At 31.3% G+C, this 22,036-nt stretch overlaps 5 protein-coding genes across 11 annotated transcripts; 2 read left to right on the forward strand and 3 right to left on the reverse strand.

The window, feature by feature from the left end:
* Positions 1–721: 721 nt before the first annotated feature.
* Positions 722–4,978, reverse strand: LOC119608013 (phosphatidylinositol 4,5-bisphosphate 5-phosphatase A). 4 transcript variants are annotated; one of them, XR_005231780.1, is made up of 4 exons: positions 4,723–4,978; positions 3,494–4,578; positions 3,266–3,337; positions 722–2,768 (listed from the first exon to the last, which is right to left on the reverse strand). XR_005231780.1 is itself a non-coding variant. In XM_037962224.1 (3 exons), exons 2-3 carry the CDS (start codon positions 4,508–4,510, stop codon positions 3,329–3,331), a joined length of 1,026 nt encoding a protein of 341 aa, XP_037818152.1. In that variant the 5' UTR covers positions 4,511–4,578; positions 4,723–4,978; the 3' UTR covers positions 3,125–3,328. The 4 variants fall into 4 exon arrangements, 2 of the variants coding, with proteins under 2 accessions (XP_037818152.1, XP_037818151.1); XR_005231779.1 differs by having other exon boundaries at positions 3,266–4,578; XM_037962224.1 differs by lacking the exon at positions 722–2,768 and having other exon boundaries at positions 3,125–3,337.
* Positions 4,979–7,033: 2,055 nt separating this feature from the next.
* Positions 7,034–7,863, forward strand: LOC119608008 (UPF0598 protein CG30010). Its single transcript, XM_037962216.1, has 2 exons — positions 7,034–7,283; positions 7,347–7,863. The coding sequence occupies exons 1-2, from the start codon at positions 7,137–7,139 to the stop codon at positions 7,857–7,859; spliced, it is 660 nt and encodes a 219-aa protein (XP_037818144.1). The 5' UTR covers positions 7,034–7,136; the 3' UTR covers positions 7,860–7,863.
* LOC119608007 (protein crossbronx) lies at positions 7,768–10,004 on the reverse strand. Its single transcript, XM_037962215.1, has 4 exons — positions 9,767–10,004; positions 9,636–9,700; positions 8,695–8,798; positions 7,768–8,449 (listed from the first exon to the last, which is right to left on the reverse strand). Exons 1-4 carry the CDS (start codon positions 9,853–9,855, stop codon positions 7,979–7,981), a joined length of 729 nt encoding a protein of 242 aa, XP_037818143.1. The 5' UTR covers positions 9,856–10,004; the 3' UTR covers positions 7,768–7,978.
* A 36-nt stretch (positions 10,005–10,040) lies between these two features.
* LOC119608009 (DNA-binding protein SMUBP-2) lies at positions 10,041–10,813 on the forward strand. Of its 2 annotated transcripts, none has more exons than XM_037962217.1 (2): positions 10,041–10,152; positions 10,213–10,813. In XM_037962217.1, the coding sequence occupies exons 1-2, from the start codon at positions 10,146–10,148 to the stop codon at positions 10,761–10,763; spliced, it is 558 nt and encodes a 185-aa protein (XP_037818145.1). In that variant the 5' UTR covers positions 10,041–10,145; the 3' UTR covers positions 10,764–10,813. The 2 variants fall into 2 exon arrangements, with proteins under 2 accessions (XP_037818145.1, XP_037818146.1); XM_037962218.1 differs by having other exon boundaries at positions 10,069–10,152; positions 10,240–10,813.
* A 433-nt stretch (positions 10,814–11,246) lies between these two features.
* Positions 11,247–15,078, reverse strand: LOC119608006 (zinc transporter 9). 3 transcript variants are annotated; one of them, XM_037962214.1, is made up of 10 exons: positions 14,563–15,078; positions 14,210–14,481; positions 13,353–13,892; positions 13,026–13,293; positions 12,835–12,961; positions 12,361–12,767; positions 12,086–12,296; positions 11,835–12,027; positions 11,650–11,763; positions 11,247–11,584 (listed from the first exon to the last, which is right to left on the reverse strand). In XM_037962214.1, the coding sequence occupies exons 2-10, from the start codon at positions 14,399–14,401 to the stop codon at positions 11,540–11,542; spliced, it is 2,097 nt and encodes a 698-aa protein (XP_037818142.1). In that variant the 5' UTR covers positions 14,402–14,481; positions 14,563–15,078; the 3' UTR covers positions 11,247–11,539. The 3 variants fall into 3 exon arrangements, with proteins under 3 accessions (XP_037818142.1, XP_037818141.1, XP_037818140.1); XM_037962213.1 differs by having other exon boundaries at positions 14,210–14,498; positions 14,563–15,063; XM_037962212.1 differs by having other exon boundaries at positions 14,210–14,506; positions 14,563–15,044.
* Positions 15,079–22,036: the final 6,958 nt, after the last annotated feature.

Genomic DNA, 22,036 nt, shown 5'->3' on the forward strand with positions numbered 1-22,036 from the left:
AGAATTACTATTCATCAAAAAAGTGGTTGAAAGAGCACATTAAGACACTATAGAGCTGTCTGCAGTCAACAGCATAGAACTGTCTACAGTCGAGAATAAAAAATTGTCTACAATCGAGACTATAGAACAGCCTACACAAGACTATGGAACTGTCTATAGTCAAGACTATAGAACTGTATATGACTATGGAATTTTCTATTACAAGACTATAGAACTATCTATAGTCAAGACTATAGAACTGTCTATAGTCAAGACTATAGAATTTTCTACAGTCAAGACTATAGAACTGTCTATAGTCAAGACTATAAAACTGTCTATAGTCAAGACTATAGAACTGTCTATAGTCAAGGCTACTGAACTGTCTATAGTTAAGACTTTAGAACTGTCTTGACTATAGAACTGTCTATAGTCAAGACTATAGAACAGTCTATAGTCAAGACTATAGAACAGTCTATAGTCAAGACTATAGAACAGTCTATAGTCAAGATTATAGAACTGTCTATAGTTAAGACTATAGAACTGTCTATAGTTAAGACTATAGAACTGTCTATAGTCAAGGCTATTGAACTGTCTATAGTCAAGACTATAGAACTGTCTTGACTATAGAACTGTCTATAGTCAAGACTATAGAACAGTCTATAGTCAAGACTATAGAACAGTCTATAGTCAAGATTATAGAACTGTCTATAGTTAAGACTATAGAACTGTCTATAGTTAAGACTATAGAACTGTTTATAGTCAAGGCTATTGAACTGTCTATAGTCAAGGCTATTGAACTGTCTATAGTCAAGACTATAGAACTTTCTATACTCAAGACTATAGACCTGCCTATAATCAAGACTATGGACCTGTCTGTTCTCAAGATTATATATAAGTCTTTAGTCAAGACTATAGGTCTGTCTATAGTCAAGACTATAGAACTGTCTATAGTCAAGACTATAGAACTGTCTACAGTCAAGACTATAGAACTGTCTATAGTCAAGACTATAGAACTGTCTATAGTCAAGACTATAGAACTGTTTATAGTCAAGTCTATAGAACTGTCTATAGTCAAGATTATAGAACTGCCTATAGTCAAGACTATAGAACTGTATATAGTCAAGACTATAGAAGTGTCTATAGTCGACTATAGAAGTGTCTATAGTCAAGACTATAGAAGTGTCTATAGTCAAGACTATAGAAGTGTCTATAGTCGACTATAGAAGTGTCTGTAGTCAAGACTATAAAAGTGTCTATAGTCAAGACTATAGAAGTGTCTATAGTCAAGACTATAGAAGTGTCTATAGTCAAGACTATAGAAGTGTCTATAGTCGACTATAGAAGTGTCTGTAGTCAAGACTATAGAACTGTCTATAGTCAAGACTATAGAACTGTCTATAGTCAAGACTATAGAACTGTCTATAGTCAAGACTATAGAACTGTCTATAGTCAAGACTATAGAACTGTCTATAGTCAAGACTATAGAACTGTCTATAGTCAAGACTATAGAACAGTCTATAGTCAAGACTATAGAACTGTCTATAGTCAAGACTATAGAACTGTTTATAGTCAAGACTATAGAACTGTTTATAGTCAAGTCTATAGAACTGTCTATAGTCAAGATTATAGAACTGTCTATAGTTAAGACTATAGAACTGTTTATAGTCAAGGCTATTGAACTGTCTATAGTCAAGGCTATTGAACTGTCTATAGTCAAGACTATAGAACTTTCTATACTCAAGACTATAGACCTGCCTATAATCAAGACTATGGACCTGTCTGTACTCAAGATTATATATAAGTCTTTAGTCAAGACTATAGGTCTGTCTATAGTCAAGACTATAGAACTGTCTATAGTCAAGACTATAGAACTGTCTATAGTCAAGACTATAGAACTGTCTACAGTCAAGACTATAGAACTGTCTATAGTCAAGACTATAGAACTGTCTATAGTCAAGACTATAGAACTGTATATAGTCAAGACTATAGAAGTGTCTATAGTCAAGACTATAGAAGTGTCTATAGTCAAGACTATAGAAGTGTCTATAGTCGACTATAGAAGTGTCTGTAGTCAAGACTATAGAAGTGTCTATAGTCAAGACTATAGAAGTGTCTATAGTCAAGACTATAGAAGTGTCTATAGTCAAGACTATTGAACTGTTTATAGTGAAGACCACAGAAGTATCCATTGTCTTGACTATACTACTGTCTATAGTCGAGACTTTAGAACTGTATAAGTCAAAAGTATAGAACTATCTATAGTCGATAAGTTGATGAGGAGTTCGTCTGGGTGTTAATGAGGAATGTTGCTAGTATGACTGAAGCTTTCTCACAGTGATGCAAGTCTATCTGTGCCAGTTGCATCTTCATTGGTATTGTCATTCTATAGGTACCGAAACCTAACAATAACAAAATTGGACTTAGTAACGCCTCCCAACTCATATAGGACCGCAAGAGACTTGCGAAACGAAAGTATTAGCCAGCCAAAGTCTTCCATTGGTCGATAAATAATATACTTCTTAATGTGAAATCAAAATAGATCTAACTTTGACCACAACCATACAAAAAAAAATTTAAATATTAATAGATGACTATTTTTCAACATTTAAGGGTTAATAATAAGTAGTTAAATAAGTAGTTAAATGAAATAATAAAAAGTAATGATAATGGCCATAACACTAATACATACTAAGCCTACTAGCATAACCCTTTTTAAATAAACAAACTAAATGTTTAAAAATGTTCAAAAAATTTCCCTTAAAAGTAAGCAAAATTTATATAATTCGAGTCTTAGGGCGGGTTTTTCAGATAAAGATAATCTACATTCTTTGTTTAAACCTAGTTTAATATATGTTTTGTGTTTTTCAGTAAACAGTAACGTTACTTATTATCTTAGTTTAACTGAGTGTTATTGGCCAATTAAACTTAAGTTATAAGTGAGAAGACACAATTAACAAAAACAATGAAACAATGATTTCGGAAGAACAAAAACTTAATATTTTAAGTAAATTGCAATATTCTGATTTGTTTTGTTTTATTTATTATTGTTTTAAATGTTTATTTAACAATTTTCCAAAATTTTTCATTTTACAAAAGTATTATTTGCAAAAAACAGCTGTTCATTGTTTATGTTTTTGAGTGAAAAGTTGGCAATACTAACAAAGTTAACTGAACATAAATCCATAACTGAAAAACACAATCATCGATTAAAGTCCGCCTAAATTTGTTCCGAGTTTAATCTAACAGCAAGTTAAGCCTAGTTTAACTGAGTAGTAAGAAACCCGCCCTTAAGGGTTAAATGCTAAAACGCTTAGAACTTATGGAAACAAGTGTATGAATATATTCTTTTCTAATAAAACTACTTACAAACGAATAGGAAAAGCCAATCAATGTTAAGTAGAAGAAAGCCAAAAAGTGTTAAACGAACAAATAAAAAAAAAAAATAAGAAAACAAAAAGGAAAAATAATGTTAATAAAACACGGTTAAGTATAAGGAAAACATTATGATAATTACACTGGATAGAGGTGTCTCACTGCCTCCATGAGTCATGGCATATATTTCCTCGGTGGTATGGGTGGTGGCTTTGATGGTATATAAAAATTCTGCGGTTACCGGCTTATGATCCGATAAAGTATATTGAGGATGAGATTTATAGGACAGTTGTTGTAGCTCCAATTCAATATCAGGATATTTATCTTTAACTACTCTATATAGAATACGATCACACCAGGCTGGTCTACGCTTGAGATCGTAGTCTGAAGTTCCTTCGATAAACTTAAAGGTGGGAGGAAAAGTGGGTTGTTGTTCTTCCATTAAAGCGAAGGCATTGCCTGCTTCCCTAACCATGGAAAGTTGGTCGCGTGTAAAGAGACTATCCAGGCGGTTATTTTCAACATCTCCTCGAACATCCCAGGCCGAGTCATGGCCATTTAAACGGAAATTTAAATCACCAAACCAGAATACTACATCATGATCGAATATGGTGCGATATCTCTTGGCCTTATAATGATGATTATCCACAATTTGATTGTAATCTATGACACGTTCCTTAAGCTCCTCATCGTGGGCAGCTAAATGGGCCACAATAAATGTTACTCCCGTGCCATAGAGACTCATGCGTACACTAACAGCACCCTTATTGCCCCACAAACCTCCTAGACCCGTTTTAGTCTTTTCCGTTTCTATATCCTGCATATGGAAGACATGTTCGGGTCTTGTCCAAACATTTATCAATAAACCCTGCATTTGTTCGGTTTCCACTTTAACAAAATCATGTTCGGATAATTCTTCACGCAATTTTAAAGTCCACTGATCATCTTGGAAGATATTAATAAATTGATTTTTTGGTTTACTACTGACTTCTTGGAAGCCCATAATATACATATCAGGTAATTTGTTATCAGGACATTTGGTAGTACCATTTAGAGACAACATATCACTTAGTGATATGTCACCCGGTTGATGGGTACCCACATTCCATGTTAATATATAAATGCATAGCTCAGCTATTACGGAAGTATTTACCACCATTGTAGAGGTAAAATTGATTCAAGATTTAGGTACTATATTAGTCAACACTTATAAGTCTTTGTCACGTTCTAAAATAAAATCACAAGTAATCAAATTGTTTTTTTGTTATTGGGAATACTATACATAATTGTTTTTTTTACGTATTAAACTTGTTTTATTTTTATTTATACTCTTATTATTTTTGTTGTTGTTGCTATTATTTTCAATCTTACCTTAATAAGAATTAGATTTTATTGATGATAAATGAGATTCCAGCATTCGTTATCAGGTACTTTTTTCTTTTGTTTGTAAGATTTTTTACTTTTTGTTACACCATTGAAAAAATAAAATAAACTGTTGCAAATAATTTTAGCTTATTTCTAATTAGATTAAATTTTTGCCTTTACTTCACTTTTTTGTTAATATTTGTGTTGTGTTGTTGAGTTTATCATCACACTTGTTGTTTTTGTTTATCAAGTAAATCTATTGTATAACAGTTTTAAATGTCATTTTAACTGAAGGTTACATATTGCAAGGTTGTATTTTTAATATTAGATGCACTTAGAGAAAATATGTTTGTTTAAAAATAAAATAATTTAAGTAAAAAGATTTTGAAATTTATAATTGAAAACTAACTAACTAACTAACTAACTAACTAACTAACTAACTAACTAACTAACTAACTAACTAACTAACTAACTAACTAACTAACTACTAACTAACTAACTAACTAACTAACTAACTAACTAACTAACTAACTAACTAACTAACTAACTAACTAACTAACTAACTAACTAACTAACTAACTAACTAACTAACTAACTAACTAACTAACTAACTAACTAACTAACTAACTAACTAACTAACTAACTAACTAACTAACTAACTAACTAACTAACTAACTAACTAACTAACTAACTACTAAATAACTAATTAACTAACTAACTAACTAACAACTAACTAACAAACTGACTAACTAACTAACTAACTAACTAACTAACTAACTAACTAACTAACTAACTAACTAACTAACTAACTAACTAACTAACTAACTAACTAACTAACTAACTAACTAACTAACTAACTAACTACTAACTAACTAACTAACTAACTAACTAACTAACTAACTACTAACTAACTAACTAACTAACTGACTGACTGACTAACTAACTAACTAACTAACTAACTAACTAACTAACTAACTAACTAACTAACTAACTGACTACTACTAACTAACTAACTAACTAACTAACTAACTAACTAACTAACTAACTAACTAACTAACTAACTCACTAACTAACTAACTAACTAACTAACTAACTAACTAACTAACTAACTAACTAACTAACTAACTAACTAACTAATAACTACTACTAACTAACTAACTAACTAACTAACTAACTAACTAACTAACTAACTAACTAACTAACTAACTAACTAACTAACTAACTAACTAACTAACTAACTACTACTAACTAACTAACTAACTAACTAACTAACTAACTAACTAACTAACTAACTAACTAACTAACTACTAACTAACTAACTAACTAACTAACTAACTAACTAACTAACTAACTAACTAACTAACTAACTAACTAACTAACTAACTAACTAACTAACTAACTAACTAACTAACGAACTAACTAACTAACTAACTAACTAACTAACTAACTAACTAACTAACTAACTAACTAACTAACTAACTAACTAACTAACTACTAACTAACTAACTAACTAACTAACTAACTAACTAACTAACTAACTAACTAACTAACTAACTAACTAACTAACTAACTAACTAACTAACTAACTAACTAACTAACTAACTAACTAACTAACTAACTAACTAACTAACTAACTAACTAACTAACTAACTAACTAACTAACTAACTAACTAACTAACTAACTAACTAACTAACTGACTGACTAACTAACTAACTAACTAACTAACTAACTAACTAACTAACTGACTAACTAACTAACTAACTAACTAACTAACTAACTAACTAACTAACTAACTAACTCACTAACTAATTAACTAATTAACTAACTAACTAACTAACTAACTAACTAACTAACTATCTGACTAACTAACTAACTAACTAACTAACTAACTAACTAACTAACTAACTAACTAACTAACTAACTAACTAACTAACTAACTAACTAACTAACTAACTAACTAACTAACTAACTAACTAACTAACTTACTAACTAACTAACTAACTAACTAGCTAATTAACTAACTAAGTAGCTAACTTACTTACTTACTAACTAAATAACGGGCTAACTAACTAAAAGAGGATGTATATACATGAAAGCTGAAGAAATACACCTAAGCTTCTAACGGGCCTTTTGTGCGCTCCTTAACTAGTGCCACAGATGGGAATTGAATCCACCAACTCCGGTCTACCAGACTAGACTAACTTTTTAACAAAATTTATTTTGGAGCTTAAAATTTTTAATTTAAACGGGTCTATGCGAAGGCCGTCTCAAACCTTCCCATGAACTCTATGTATAGGCTACTTTTCCGTAGGGGTTCCTAAAACAGCTGATGCTGTTGTTTTGATAAAAAACATTTAAACTAAATTTATAAAATAATTATTATTTAGCTAACTAATTTACTCTAACTAAAGTTAAAATAATGTTATTAACACGTTTAATAACAAAACTCAAAACCAACTATAATACTAAGCTACAAAGCCAGCTACGTTATGCCAGTTATATACAAGGTCAGGAACCGGAACCAAAAATACGAGAATATTTCTACTATATCGATCATGAAGGAATGGTAATTAAATAATAATACTATTTACAAAATGCTATAATTTTAAATAACATAATGGTTTTTAAGTTATTCTTAGATGATGCCAGAATGAAAAATTTCACTTCTTGTTTTAAAGAGAAAAAGTTTTTAAAATTTTTCTTTGATCGTGTTAAGCTAAACGAAACGCAACGTTATAGAGAAGATTTTCCCTATTTATCGCCTTGTGGTAGAGAACGTAATTTTATAAGATGTGATGATACTCCTATAGTGTTTACACATGTTATTGAAAATTCTGAAGGACCAGATAAACTGCATTACAATCATGCTGGCGAAATTTTACAAGTTGACTTTCAACCAACAAAAATCTATATGAATCCAGAAACGGGACGTGTTTATCATCCGGCTTGGCCGAAAGTGGGTAATATTGGTTTAATCAGATCGAAATTATCCATAGAATTGAGTAAATATTTTGAATTTGAAGAAGGTGAACATAATGCACCTTCACATATTTGGTGGAAAGGTAAAAAACTTTTATTACAAAATGATTGGATCGTCAATACACAACGTTATGGTATAAACTCTAATAAAGAAATACAATAATGAACAAAAAAATTTTTTTTCTATACTAATATTAATAATATACTACAAACATATATTGTTAAATGATTAAAAATTGTAAAGGAATATTATGAATTGTAAATAAAGTAAAATATTTTATACTATTCCATGCTCAAAGGAGTGTATTCGCCTTCTTTTACCCACGATAGACCTTTAGCTTGTGTGTTATTTGTATTAGCAGATGGTTCCTTACCCTCTCTAATGCGTTCTTTAATTGCTCCATGTATTTCATCGTTGAATTCTTCAAATGATATGTAGTGGGGATCATCGGTAGGCGGTGCATCATATACATGTTCTTTACTGCTAGCAACACATTCTTTTGCTCGTGCTATATAACCCGCACGATTTTGGGTTAATAATTCTACCGCCTCATTATTTTGCCATTTTATAGTGGTTGCCGAATTTACACGTATACAGTCTACAGGATCATTGAATATTGCTTGTATGTACTTTAAAAGTTGCCATATATGATCTTCACCACAACGCCAGTGTGGAAAGGCATGTGATAGATCGAGAGTGCCGGTGAACGGACATATTAAGGGATGGAAGATTTCATTTTGAAAAATAACGGTCTAAAATGAATTAAAAATATGTTTTTTTTTTATTTTTGAGATATTCAAGGCAACTTAAAAAGAAAGTTTTGAATAAATTATTGAGAAACCAAGTTTTCCCAAAACACCTATGGAATTTGTATTCCAATAATTTCGATGTGTGTTAATTCTACATTATGTTATTTTTATTTATTTTGGTAGATTATTTATTGAGAACAAAAATTGATTAATTAATAAATTAGTTATATTTAAAATTGTGAACTTACCGGTACGGTTTTGTCCTCTGGAAATTTGTCGGGTAAAAGTATATTGAAGCGAAATACGCCTTGGTCATAGAATCCAGTTCTTACAAATATTACACCATACCATACTGAAAAAAATTATAATAATTAAATAGCTTTAAATAAAAAATAAAATAATTAAATAGATTTAAATACTTTTAAAGCTATGTTGGAGGTATGCGGTGAGCTCATTAACAGTGTAAAAGTAGTATAGTAGTTGTCCACTCTAATCATGACAACAAAATCACACAAGATGTAAGCAGTGGGGACAACAAATGATGAGATTATCTTAGTACTGAATATGATAAATGTCAGTACTTTGGGTTAATCAATTGACGTTTATCTAAGGATACTAGTGTCTGATGAAATTGTGCTAACAGCCCTGAATGCTGGATATAGTCGAAAAACTTCATTGGAGAGATTACCCACTTGGCTATTGGCTATTTTAACATGTGGTTGTACAAATAGACAGTCAGAAAGCTTGTCCATAGTAGTCAATACAAGACAATTGACATTTTTGGTTAAGTTTGCTTTTTAGGTGTCCACTTTCTATGTTACTTGCGGACTGTAAAGTGACGACTGTCTCCGCTTTCGCTTATAAGGAGAACACTAAAGTGACGGATGTCTTTACTCTTGTTTACACAGAGTACATCCTGAAGATGTTAGTGGAAATGACTGTCGTTAGCGGGCGCATCTACAATTTGTCGAAATGATGGTTATATATTGTACTGATTTTAGCGAATAAAACATTTGATATAACATACACCCTCCTCTCAAACTTGTGCGAGTATTATAAAAGCCTCCTCCCACTTATAGCCGTCAATGTATATCTTAAATAAACTTTTAAGGGGAGTAGATACTTCTCTTTTGCAGTCCCTAAAGCCCTGATTCATTTTCTCTGTTTGAAAATTATAAAATATACTTACACAGCGAATTGCCAAAAGAAGGAATAACATACATGCCGCCTATCTTTTCAGATTCAACCATTTTACTGTAAAATATGTTTAATTAACAAATTAAATAAACAATGATCTAAGCAAATCCAAAAACAACTTACTATTCTGCTAAAATTTTATACTCCTGCTGTATGCTGGTTAAAATTTTCTCATCGGCTCTATTCACATCTAAGGACATTTTGTCTAACATTTATTTAAAACAAACTAAAATGTATACTTTTTTTTAAATATTTCACGCAAATTATAAATAAAACTTTTACTAATTATTGTTATTTTATTGTAAAAGCAACAAAACAAAAAAATAATAAAACAAATATTACAAAACAGCTGGGAATTTGATATAAATGTCAAAATAACTGTCAACATTTTTGTGGGGAAAACTGTTATAAGTACACTGACACAAGTGTTATATGACACATATGGTTTGTTGTGGAATGTAAACAAAATGGGAAAGTTATAAACAAATTATTGAAATTTAACATGTCCGGTAAGTTTTATTTATACAAATTATTTATTTTAAAGTTTAATTAATATATTTTTTATAAAGAAAAACCCACTACAAATAATCTTCCAGCTAAATCATCTGGAGTTGCTGATCAAACAGAGGCTGCAAACAAAACAGATCCACCATTGTTTCCCCCTGCAAAACCTGGTAAAAAACCTAATTATGGCACCAATAATACCCTAGAGCTATTGGATAAAATTCCCAGCCAGGTGGTGGAAATGAAATTAGATGATGTTTTAACCGCCGTAAAAGATGTTGACAATCTGTGTGATTTTGCTCGTTGTAAAACCAAAACTAGTTTAATGGGTCAAAATTGTGACTATTGCCACAAGAGATTTTGTTTTAAACATGGTCTGCCAGAGGTTCATGGTTGTGGTGAAGCTGCCAAGAAAACTGAACGAAAACAATTCTTACATCCTAAACCGGCTAAAACCATAAAACAGGAAGAGGAATTGGAAAAGGCCAAAAAGAAACTACAAGCTAAACTCAAAGATATGCAAGTGGGTAGAATGCAAAAGACTGGCGGTGGTGGAGCTGAAAGTTCGGGTAAATCGGGTGCTGGTAGTGGCGGTAGGAAAAAGAAGAGTAAATAAAGCATGAGGTCTGGATCTATATGTTGAAATAAATCTAATTTAAAGGTAATAAAACAATTTTCTAATTTTTAAATTAAATTCAGTCAGTTTTGTTCTTAATAATGAACTTAAGGAATCTATATATTGAAATCAGATTATAAAATTCTATTACACCCAAGTATGAAATGTTTTAATTATGACAAAAATTATTCTGCTTTATTCCATTGTTCAAAATTTTTAGTTCTTATTGGACTTTTCCCACAAGTTAAATCATAAAAATTACAACCCTCCCCTTACTATACTCTCTGTGGATTTAATAAGAAATCGAAATTTTATTGAAAACAATAACAGATTGCTTTATAGATAATTGTTCAAAAATATGTTTTTAATTTCACTTATACTTTAAAAAACATCGATCGATATTTTATTGAAAACAATAAGAAATTGCTTTGTATATAGTAGTTATAATTCTTTAAAACTTCACTTAGCACCACAATAATCACATTTTTTTCAAATTTTGAGAACAGTCATCTATTTACAGAAATACAATACAAACATTTTAATAACTTTTTTTCTATAAAAAAATGGTAAGAGTATTATTAATACAAAAAGAAATTCAAATTTTCAAATAAATAAAAAACACGTTAATTTCAAAGAAAATTCTTTAAAAACTTTTTACTATAAAAACGCGAAAAAATTAGCATCAATAACTCTAAGCTTAAAGCAATAGAAAACAACAACGTTTCTTAAACAAAAGGAAAGTTCGACCAATTGGAATTTAGAATATGAAAATTAACTTAAAGGATTTCCAAATCACAGTGGCGTATTTCAGGGAATTTTTTCTGTAAAAAGAAAAAAAAAAACGAAATAGTTAACAAAACCTGAAAATATAATATAAAATAAATACCCTAAGTTTCATTTCAATGCGATCAATTTCACCACCCATTAAATCAACAATATTTTCACCATGATTTAATAGAAATTGTTCCAATTCATCAGTATTTTGGAATGATTTCACTATCTAAAAAGAAACATAACCAAAAAGTAATAAAGAAACTTATTAGTTGTTTTACAATATAACTAAAAACTTACCTTTAATAGTTCATTTAGATCTTGTTTATCCAAATACGAGCGTGCCAATTCACGGCCATCAAAATCCATTTCTGCTTTATAGCGCACCAAAGAATTGCCTATATCAATGCCTTTAACATCATGTATAGCTCTTATCATAACATCACTTTCGAGTTCAGAATTAATACGATCCAATTGTTCTCTGGGTATAGATCTTTAAGGAAAATATAAAAATAAATACAAAAATATGTTGTAGAGAAGTTATAACTTACTGTCCCACCAAAGCCGCTACATTTGTATAGATAATAAATGAAGCTACTGCTCCTAGAATACTGCCTACTAATAGAGAACCTACAGCATCATAAATAGGCGAACCAGTAACAGTGGATAAGCCCATACAAGCAGCCGCCACAGCTACACTGGTAACAGCAGCCGCATCCTCAGTTAAGACCACATTTACACAAGGATCCTTACCCTGTACCACTAAAGTATACAAATTTTTAACAATTATTCACATATTTTGTTTACCTTAGAACTTCGAACTCACCATAATCTTTAAAGGATATTCCCTTTAATTTAGCCGATCTTCTAACTTCATTCACAGCCACTAATAGGGTAGCTCCCTCAGATACTAACGAACCACCCAAAATGAAAAAGGCCCAAAAGAAATTTTCCATAGGTTCAGGATGCATTAGACCGGTAATACCATGATAGAAAGACAAACCAGTACCCACACAAAAGATGCCAACACCCGAAATTAAAGAGGAAACATATTTCATGTTCGTATAACCATAAGGATGATCTGAATCGGCCATTTGTGTGGATTTATGTATGCCATAGGCTAAAATACATTGATTTATAGTATCAGCCAAAGAGTGTATAGACTCGGCGAACATGCTATGCGAACCAGAAAAGAGCCAACCACCCACCTTGAATAAGAAATTTAAACCATTGCTACCAAAGAAAACAAAAGTATTAAGAGCTTAGTTAATAAGGAAAAATAAAGTAAAACAAATCCTACATTGCTATGGCTATTAAAACAACTTTGCCAGATTTGCCTCTTAAGCCGGGCTCATCATCATAGGCAGCAGCCCTAGAGCCAATTTCTCTCCGGTAATCACGCAGTCTTCTTTTAACAGTAAAAATATCTGTAAACATATTTCCGTTTAATTAGCATTTAGCTTATGAATTTCCTTATTGCTAATTACTCACTTTGTTGATGTGTTTTACGCTCAATTTCACGCTTTAAACACTCCTTGATGAGATTCTCTTTTGAACCCCAAATATTGATTGCTTTAGCCTCTACATCTTTGCGCCAGTACACAGTTATGGGTGGCTCCTGTTCGTAGGGTGAACGACGTTTAATTTTTGGTAATGTTTCCAAATCGGAAGCTTTAAGTAGAAAATCACTCATGGCCCGGGCTGGTGTAATGAAATTACGTTCCAACGAAGAACGATTTAAATCAACTTTGACACGTTTCTAAAAGCAACAATGTCAATGACAAAAGGTTATATATTTTCTTTAAATTTAAATCTTACTGGTTTTGGTTTAACTTCTGGCACTGGATCTGCTACCACAGCCGTTATATTTGCCACCGTTGGTGTGGCTGCCATATCTAAGATCACAGTTTTAGAGGCAGCCTCATTTTGGGCTGCTGCTGCCTGTTTAACCACATCAGTTAAGGCGGCATCTAGTTTTGTTGTCGTTACTTTTGCAGCTTCCTTTGCGGGCTTACTGCTACTTTTATCCGTGGTGGTAGCAGTTTTTGCTGCAGTCTTGACAGCAGCTGCTGCCTTTTTCGCACCGCCTTTAGTCTTTTCAAATACAATATCATTGATTTTAGAATCCTCTATTGTTGTGGTTATCGATAGGATGCCCTTCGAAGTTTCAACTTCAAATTTCTTCGTCTTTTTCACACCCTCAGCTTTAGTGGTTGTTTCTTCTAAAACGTCGTTACCATTTTCTTTAACAGATTTTTTTGGTTCTGTAGCAGTTTTTTTTGTTGTTTTCGTTTGGGTGGTTGGTATATCGCTTCTTACGGTCGATGAAGATGATTGTATGGGTGGGGAAGCAATGATCTGAAATTAGAGGAAAGTGAAAAATAGTTTCAGTAGCTTTAGCTTGGTTCAAATTATCCGATTGAAGAACCTCTAATGTCATAATACCAAGTTTCTTAATCTTACCATAGTTATGCTTTAAATATGACGGGATTCCTATAGGAAATGATTTGATTTTAAAATTTTCATAAGAATTACGTTCTCTAGAAACTTAGAAGCTCTTCCAAGTCTACATTATATTCTCAAAACCGAAATCTCTTTAAGAAATTTACACACATAAAACCATCTACAAATTTGCGCCATTTTTAAAACATCACAGTTGACCACCTCAAACTTACCTTATCCTTAGTCGTATAAAGCCTCTGCATAATAAGCACATTTTTGTTAATGTTTTCACCGACATTATTCTCAAGAATTTGCCGGCAAGTCGGTACAAATAGTTGGTTTTTAAATTGACTCACAGCCCGCTGACTTATGATACGTTGTTTTGAATGTAAAATTTTCACAAATTCTACCCCTCTCGGCAACATGTCTTTAAAGAATTTGCTTGAACTATGGAGACAAAACCAACAACAGATGCGACAAAACAATTACTGCCATAAATATGTATCTAGAATAGATAGATTACTAAACAACTGTCTTAATAATATAAAACAAATATTGAATAGATATAAATCTTGTATTTATTTACCTGTACTTAACCCGGTGTCCACCCCTTAACAAAACAAGCGACTTCTATTGCTGCTAAACTGACGTATCGTGGCTAAAAATAAAATTTTCGCAGTGGAAAAGTTCAACTTTTTGTTTTTTTTTTTATCTGTCGTTTGTTAAGGTTATATTTTTGTTTAGCCAAACAATATCTTCGTTTTTCTTATTTTATTTAGTTGTTACAAAATACTAATGCTTAAAAAGTATAAGAACAAATTGTATGTAATTGATTTCCATTTAGAGAGAAAAATTCTTAACAAACACTACGTCATTCGAAATTTAGCAATCATACAATTTTATGTTGATCAAAATGATGCCCCAATTAAGTCACCGGTGTTGTTGTTATTTTGATTATAACGCTATTTTAATTAGTTGTTTTATTATATTTATAATTTATTTAAATTGTCAATTTTATTGTGAAAATATTTTTTGGGATTATGAACAAAATCAGAAATTTTCACTTTTTTCGTGGTGTTTGCACTATAAACAACAACAAATCAAGTTCTTTATCAAAATGTCAAAACAAAAAGCAAACGGCAGTAATTGCAAAAGTTGCCAGTGTTTTGTTGAATTTAGGCGTTTTTTGTGTTGTTTAGTTGGCAACTATAAAGTTTGCAAAAATGTAAAAGTTGGAGAAGTGATTTAAATTTTGAAATATTTTTTAATTTAATTTGAAAATTAAAAATTATTTAAATAATGGCTTATTGTTAAATTGTGCATTGAAAACAATCATATTATTCAAAGTATTTGATAGCGATTTTAAAAATAATTGAGCCACAAATTGAAGTTGCCACTATTATTGATATTAGTCGTTATTGTTAAAAAATAACAGTTAATCTGGCAAGAATATATTATTTGAAATTTTATTTAACGGTTTCAAGTGGCGCTGATTTTGGAAAATCAAAATGAGAATAATGGTCGATAAAACTAAATTGTTAAAAATAATATTCAAAGCATTTCGTTTGGGAAACGATGAGTTCTCTAATGTATATTATTTTTCTCAGATATCAAGACACTGTTTGTCATTCGACATCAAGACCATGAACTAGAACTGAACTAGTACAGAACTAGAACAGAACTAGAACAGAACTAGAACAGAACTAGAACAGAACTAGAACAGAACTAGAACAGAACTAGAACAGAACTAGAACAGAACTAGAACAGAACTAGAACAGACAGAACTAGAACAGAACTAGAACAGAACTAGAACAGAACTAGAACAGAACTAGAACAGAACTAGAACAGAACTAGAACAGAACTAGAACAGAACTAGAACAGAACTAGAACAGAACTAGAACAGAACTAGAACAGAACTAGAACAGAACTAGAACAGAACTAGAACAGAACTAGAACAGAACTAGAACAGAACTAGAACAGAACTAGAACAGAACTAGAACAGAACTAGAACAGAACTAGAACAGAACTAGAACAGAACTAGAACAGAACTAGAACAGAACTAGAACAGAACTAGAACAGAACTAGAACAGAACTAGAACAGAACTAGAACAGAACTAGAACAGAACTAGAACAGAACTAGAACAGAACTAGAACAGAACTAGAACAGAACTAGAACAGAACTAGAACAGAACTAGAACTAGAACTAGAACAGAACTAGAACAGAACTAGAACAGAACTAGAACAGAACTAGAACAGAACTAGACAGAACTAGAACTAGAACAGAACTAGAACCGAACTAGAACAGAACTAGAACTAGAACAGAACTAGAACAGAACTAGAAAACTAGAACTATAGAACAGAACTAAACGAACTAGAACAGAACTAGAACAGAATAGAACAGAACTAAACAGAACTAGAACAGAACTAGAACAAACTAGAACAGAACTAGAACATAACGAGAACAGAACTAGAACAGAACTAGAACAGAACTAGAACAGAACAGAACTAGAACAGAACTAGAACAGAACTAGAACAGAACTAGAACAAACTAGAACAGAACTAGAACAGAACTAAACAGAACTAGAACAGAACTAGAACAGAACTAGAACAGAACTAGAACAGATCTAGAAAACTGAACTAGAACTGAACTAGAACTGAACTAGAACTGAACTAGAACTGAACTAGAACTAGAACAGAACTAGAACTGAACTAGAACTGAACTAGAACTGAACTAGAACTGAACTAGAACTGAACTAGAACTGAACTAAACTGAACTAGAACTGAACTAGAACTGAACTAGAACTGAACTAGAACTGAACTAGAACTGAACTAGAACTGAACTAGAACTGAACTAGAACTGAACTAGAACTAGAACTAGAACTGAACTAGAACTGAACTAGAACTGAACTAGAACTGAACTAGAACTGAACTAGAACTGAACTAGAACTGAACTAGAACTGAACTAGAACTGAACTAGAACTGAACTAGAACTGAACTAGAACTGAACTAGAACTGAACTAGAACTGAACTAGAACTAGAACTGAACTAGAACTGAACTAGAACTGAACTAGAACTGAACTAGAACTGAACTAGAACTGAACTAGAACTGAACTAGAACTGAACTAGAACTGAACTAGAACTGAACTAGAACTGAACTAGAACTGAACTAGAACTGAACTAGAACTGAACTAGAACTGAACTAGAACTGAACTAGAACTGAACTAGAACTGAACTAGAACTGAACTAGAACTGAACTAGAACTAGAACTAGAACTGAACTAGAACTGAACTAGAACTGAACTAGAACTGAACTAGAACTGAACTAGAACTGAACTAGAACTGAACTAGAACTGAACTAGAACTGAACTAGAACTGAACTAGAACTGAACTGGAACTGAACTAGAACTAGAACTGGAACTGAACTAGAACCGAACTAGAACTGAACAAGAATTGAACTGAACAAGAATTGAACTGAACAAGAATTGAACTGAACTAGAATTGAATTGAACTAGAATTGAGTTAATAAATTATCAAGTTGTAGTACACAGTTCAATTCCTCTCTAACTGAAGAATTATGACATGAACGCAATTAGATCTATTAATGTGAGGAAGAAACTAAATCGTAAATATATTACGATATCGAATTATAATCGACTGAAATTCTTGTTCGATTTCAAAAGCCAATAAAACCCTATTAAAAATAAAATTGTATTAAAATGTTTGGATCTAGATTATCAAGAACCTTAAGTGATTTAAAAAAAGAAATGTCAAAAAAGAAATGTCAAAACTTGAATATTGAAATGTATTTATTTGCATTAATCAAGATATTGACGGCATGTTTATTGTATCGTGTTTTATTTCGTTTCAAATTTTAAACGTGTGTCTGTTTATAAATAATCGATATAATTGTGTTTTAACCAAAAAATCACATTCATTTTAAATACGTGTTATATGTAAATATTCTACACTTGTTTGCTTAAAACTGACGAATTAAATGAGAATGAATTTTATAAAATTTTCAAACATGCCGATCATATAGTAAGAAAATAAAAACTTTTTCAAACTCACGTCCTTATGGGTTAAAGACAATTGGAATTTAAATGTATGGAATATTTTGTCACAATCAGATGATTTTTTTAAGTTAAAAACAAACAAAAAATATTAATAATACATTGAACTCAGCAATAAAAATATATTTTGAAAAATATTACGCCTTGTGGGAAATTTAAGCCGATTTATCTCAACATTTTAGTTCTATTTAATGTGGAAATGGTTCGAGTCATTGAAACTGTCAAAATGTGACAATTTTCTAGTTTATTTCATTTATAAATTACCTATTTTTAAATATTCAATATTTCTTTATAGAAGTCAACGCCGGAAAAATGTTAAAACAATAATTTATGCATATTAATTATAAATTTTTTTAATATTATTAACCGGAACCAAAAATACAAATTGTATAATTTTATGCTCGAATTATTATTGTTTTTGTTAAGAAATATTCTGTCTATATTTGAAATTTCTAAAACGTTTGTTGCATTTTAAAATGCAAAAAATTATAAATATTATTAGCTTTTTTGTACAAAATATAATTAAATAAACCACACATGTCTAAAGAGTGTGTGTTCATTTTGAATATTTGGTTTATTTAACTAGAACTTTGTTTAGAGTTGTGCTTCAATCACGATCACTTTAATTGAAAATAGTTTTACACATTTTTGTCATTTTAACGAATATTTTTATTATTTATTATTTGTTTTAGTAAATTAATACGTGACCTAATCGATATTTATTGGATGTGTTTTTTTTTTTTTGTTAAATAAATTAAGGTTTATTAATACATAATTTTAATATATTTAAAATTCTTTAAAAGGAGTTAAGGAGAATTTGTATAATTTCTGAAGATCCCAGGAATAATGCTGTTAGTTCCACAAGTAGATTTACGCAAGGATACTTTGTTATGTCTAGTCTAGTCTATAGTCTAGTCTATAGTCTAGTCTATAGTCTAGTCTATAGTCTAGTCTATAGTCTAGTCTATAGTCTAGTCTATAGTCTAGTCTATAGTCTAGTCTATAGTCTAGTCTATAGTCTAGTCTATAGTCTAGTCTATAGTCTAGTCTATAGTCTAGTCTATAGTCTAGTCTATAGTCTAGTCTATAGTCTAGTCTATAGTCTAGTCTATAGTCTAGTCTATAGTCTAGTCTATAGTCTAGTCTATAGTTCTAGTCTATAGTCTAGTCTATAGTCTAGTCTATAGTCTAGCTATGTCTAGCTATAGTCTAGTCTATAGTCTAGTCTATAGTCTAGTCTATAGTCTAGTCTATAGTCTAGTCTATAGTCTAGTCTATAGTCTAGTCTATAGTCTAGTCTATAGTCCTAGTCCTATAGTCTAGTCTATAGTCTAGTCTATAGTCTAGTCTATAGTCTAGTCTATAGTCTAGTCTATAGTCTAGTCTATAGTCTAGTCTATAGTCTAGTCTATAGTCTAGTCTATAGTCTAGTCTATAGTCTAGTCTATAGTCTAGTCTATAGTCTAGTCTATAGTCTAGTCTATAGTCTAGTCTATAGTCTAGTCTATAGTCTAGTCTATAGTCTAGTCTATAGTCTAGTCTATAGTCTAGTCTATAGTCTAGTCTATAGTCTAGTCTATAGTCTAGTCTATAGTCTAGTCTATAGTCTAGTCTATAGTCTAGTCTATAGTCTAGTCTATAGTCTAGTCTATAGTCTAGTCTATAGTCTAGTCTATAGTCTAGTCTATAGTCTAGTCTATAGTCTAGTCTATAGTCTAGTCTATAGTCTAGTCTATAGTCTAGTCTATAGTCTAGTCTATAGTCTAGTCTATAGTCTAGTCTATAGTCTAGTCTATAGTCTAGTCTATAGTCTAGTCTATAGTCTAGTCTATAGTCTAGTCTATAGTCTAGTCTATAGTCTAGTCTATAGTCTAGTCTATAGTCTAGTCTATAGTCTAGTCTATAGTCTAGTCTATAGTCTAATCTATAGTCTAGTCTATAGTCTAGTCTATAGTCTAGTCTATAGTCTAGTCTATAGTCTAATCTATAGTCTAGTCTATAGTCTAGTCTATAGTCTAGTCTATAGTCTAGTCTATAGTCTAGTCTATAGCCTAGTCTATAGTCTACTCTATAGTCTAGTCTATAGTCTAGTCTATAGTCTAGTCTATAGTCTAGTCTATAGTCTACTCTATAGTCTAGTCTATAGTCTAGTCTATAGTCTACTCTATAGTCTACTCTATAGTCTAGTCTATAGTCTAGTCTATAGTCTACTCTATAGTCTAGTCTATAGTCTAGTCTATAGTCTACTCTATAGTCTAGTCTATAGTCTAGTCTATAGTCTACTCTATAGTCTACTCTATAGTCTACTCTATAGTCTAGTCTATAGTCTAGTCTATAGTCTAGTCTATAGTCTAGTCTATAGTCTACTCTATAGTCTACTCTATAGTCTGCTCTATGGTCTAGTCTATAGTCTAGTCTATAGTCTAGTCTATAGTCTAGTCTAGTCTATAGTCTGGTCTATAGTCTAGTCTATAGTCTAGTCTATAGTCTAGTCTATAGTCTAGTCTATAGTCTGGTCTATAGTCTAGTCTATAGTCTAGTCTATAGTCTAGTCTATAGTCTAGTCTATAGTCTAGTCTATAGTCTAGTCTATAGTCTAGTCTATAGTCTAGTCTATAGTCTAGTCTATAGTGTAGTCTATAGACTAGTCTATAGTCTAGTCTATAGTCTAGTCTATAGACTAGTCTATAGTCTAGTCTATAGTCTAGTCTATAGTCTAGTCTATAGTCTAGTCTATAGTCTAGTCTATAGTCTAGTCTATAGTCTAGTCTATAGTCTAGTCTATAGTCTAGTCTAGTCTATAGTCTAGTCTATAGTCTATAGTCTAGTCTATAGTCTAGTCTATAGTCTAGTCTATAGTCTAGTCTATAGTCTAGTCTATAGTCTAGTCTATAGTCTAGTCTATAGTCTAGTCTATAGTCTAGTCTATAGTCTAGTCTATAGTCTAGTCTATAGTCTAGTCTATAGGCTAGTCTATAGTCTAGTCTATAGTCTAGTCTATAGTCTAGTCTATAGTCTAGTCTATAGTCTAGTCTATAGTCTAGTCTATAGTCTAGTCTATAGTCTAGTCTATAGTCTAGTCTATAGTCTAGTCTATAGTCTAGTCTATAGTCTAGTCTATAGTCTAGTCTATAGTCTAGTCTATAGTCTAGTCTATAGTCTAGTCTATAGTCTAGTCTATAGTCTAGTCTATAGTCTAGTCTATAGTCTAGTCTATAGTCTAGTCTATAGTCTAGTCTATAGTCTAGTCTATAGTCTAGTCTATAGTCTAGTCTATAGTCTAGTCTATAGTCTAGTCTATAGTCTAGTCTATAGTCTAGTCTATAGTCTAGTCTATAGTCTAGTCTATAGTCTAGTCTATAGTCTAATAGTCTAGTCTATAGTATAGTCTATAGTCTGGTCTATAGTCTAGTCTATAGTCTAGTCTATAGTCTAGTCTATAGTCTAGTCTATAGTCTAGTCTATAGTCTAGTCTAGTCTATAGTCTAGTCTATAGTCTAGTCTATAGTCTAGTCTATAGTCTAGTCTATAGTCTAGTCTAGTCTATAGTCTAGTCTAGTCTATAGTCTAGTCTAGTCTATAGTCTAGTCTAGTCTATAGTCTAGTCTATAGTCTAGTCTATAGTCTAGTCTATAGTCTAGTCTATAGTCTAGTCTATAGTCTAGTCTATAGTCTAGTCTATAGTCTAGTCTATAGTCTAGTCTATAGTCTAGTCTATAGTCTAGTCTATAGTCTAGTCTATAGTCTAGTCTATAGTCTAGTCTATAGTCTAGTCTATAGTCTAGTCTATAGTCTAGTCTATAGTCTAGTTATAGTCTAGTCTATAGTCTAGTCTATAGTCTAGTCTATAGTCTAGTCTATAGTCTAGTCTATAGTCTAGTCTATAGTCTAGTCTATAGTCTAGTCTATAGTCTAGTCTATAGTCTAGTCTATAGTCTAGTCTATATAGTCTAGTCTATAGTCTAGTCTATAGTCTAGTCTATAGTCTCGT

This window comes from Lucilia sericata, unplaced genomic scaffold (assembly GCF_015586225.1).
Source record: "Lucilia sericata isolate MDLA Ls3-8-SP2 unplaced genomic scaffold, ASM1558622v1 Contig000775F_arrow, whole genome shotgun sequence".
Classification (NCBI taxonomy): Eukaryota; Metazoa; Arthropoda; class Insecta; order Diptera; family Calliphoridae; genus Lucilia; species Lucilia sericata.

Coding starts and splice junctions, on each gene's coding strand:
- LOC119608013 (XM_037962223.1), bottom strand. CDS start 4,510: ATGGTGGTAAATACTTCCGTAATAGCTGAGCTATGCATTTATATATTA.
- LOC119608008 (XM_037962216.1), top strand. CDS start 7,137: ATGTTATTAACACGTTTAATAACAAAACTCAAAACCAACTATAATACT. Junction 7,284..7,346: donor ATATCGATCATGAAGGAATG/GTAATTAAATAA, acceptor ATGGTTTTTAAG/TTATTCTTAGATGATGCCAG.
- LOC119608007 (XM_037962215.1), bottom strand. CDS start 9,855: ATGTTAGACAAAATGTCCTTAGATGTGAATAGAGCCGATGAGAAAATT. Junction 8,799..9,635: donor TTCTTTTGGCAATTCGCTGT/GTAAGTATATTT, acceptor AATTTTTTTCAG/TATGGTATGGTGTAATATTT. Junction 8,450..8,694: donor CAGAGGACAAAACCGTACCG/GTAAGTTCACAA, acceptor AATTCATTTTAG/ACCGTTATTTTTCAAAATGA.
- LOC119608006 (XM_037962214.1), bottom strand. CDS start 14,401: ATGTTGCCGAGAGGGGTAGAATTTGTGAAAATTTTACATTCAAAACAA. Junction 13,294..13,352: donor CAGAAGTTAAACCAAAACCA/GTAAGATTTAAA, acceptor TGTTGCTTTTAG/AAACGTGTCAAAGTTGATTT. Junction 12,768..12,834: donor GTTTTAATAGCCATAGCAAT/GTAGGATTTGTT, acceptor TTTCTTTGGTAG/CAATGGTTTAAATTTCTTAT.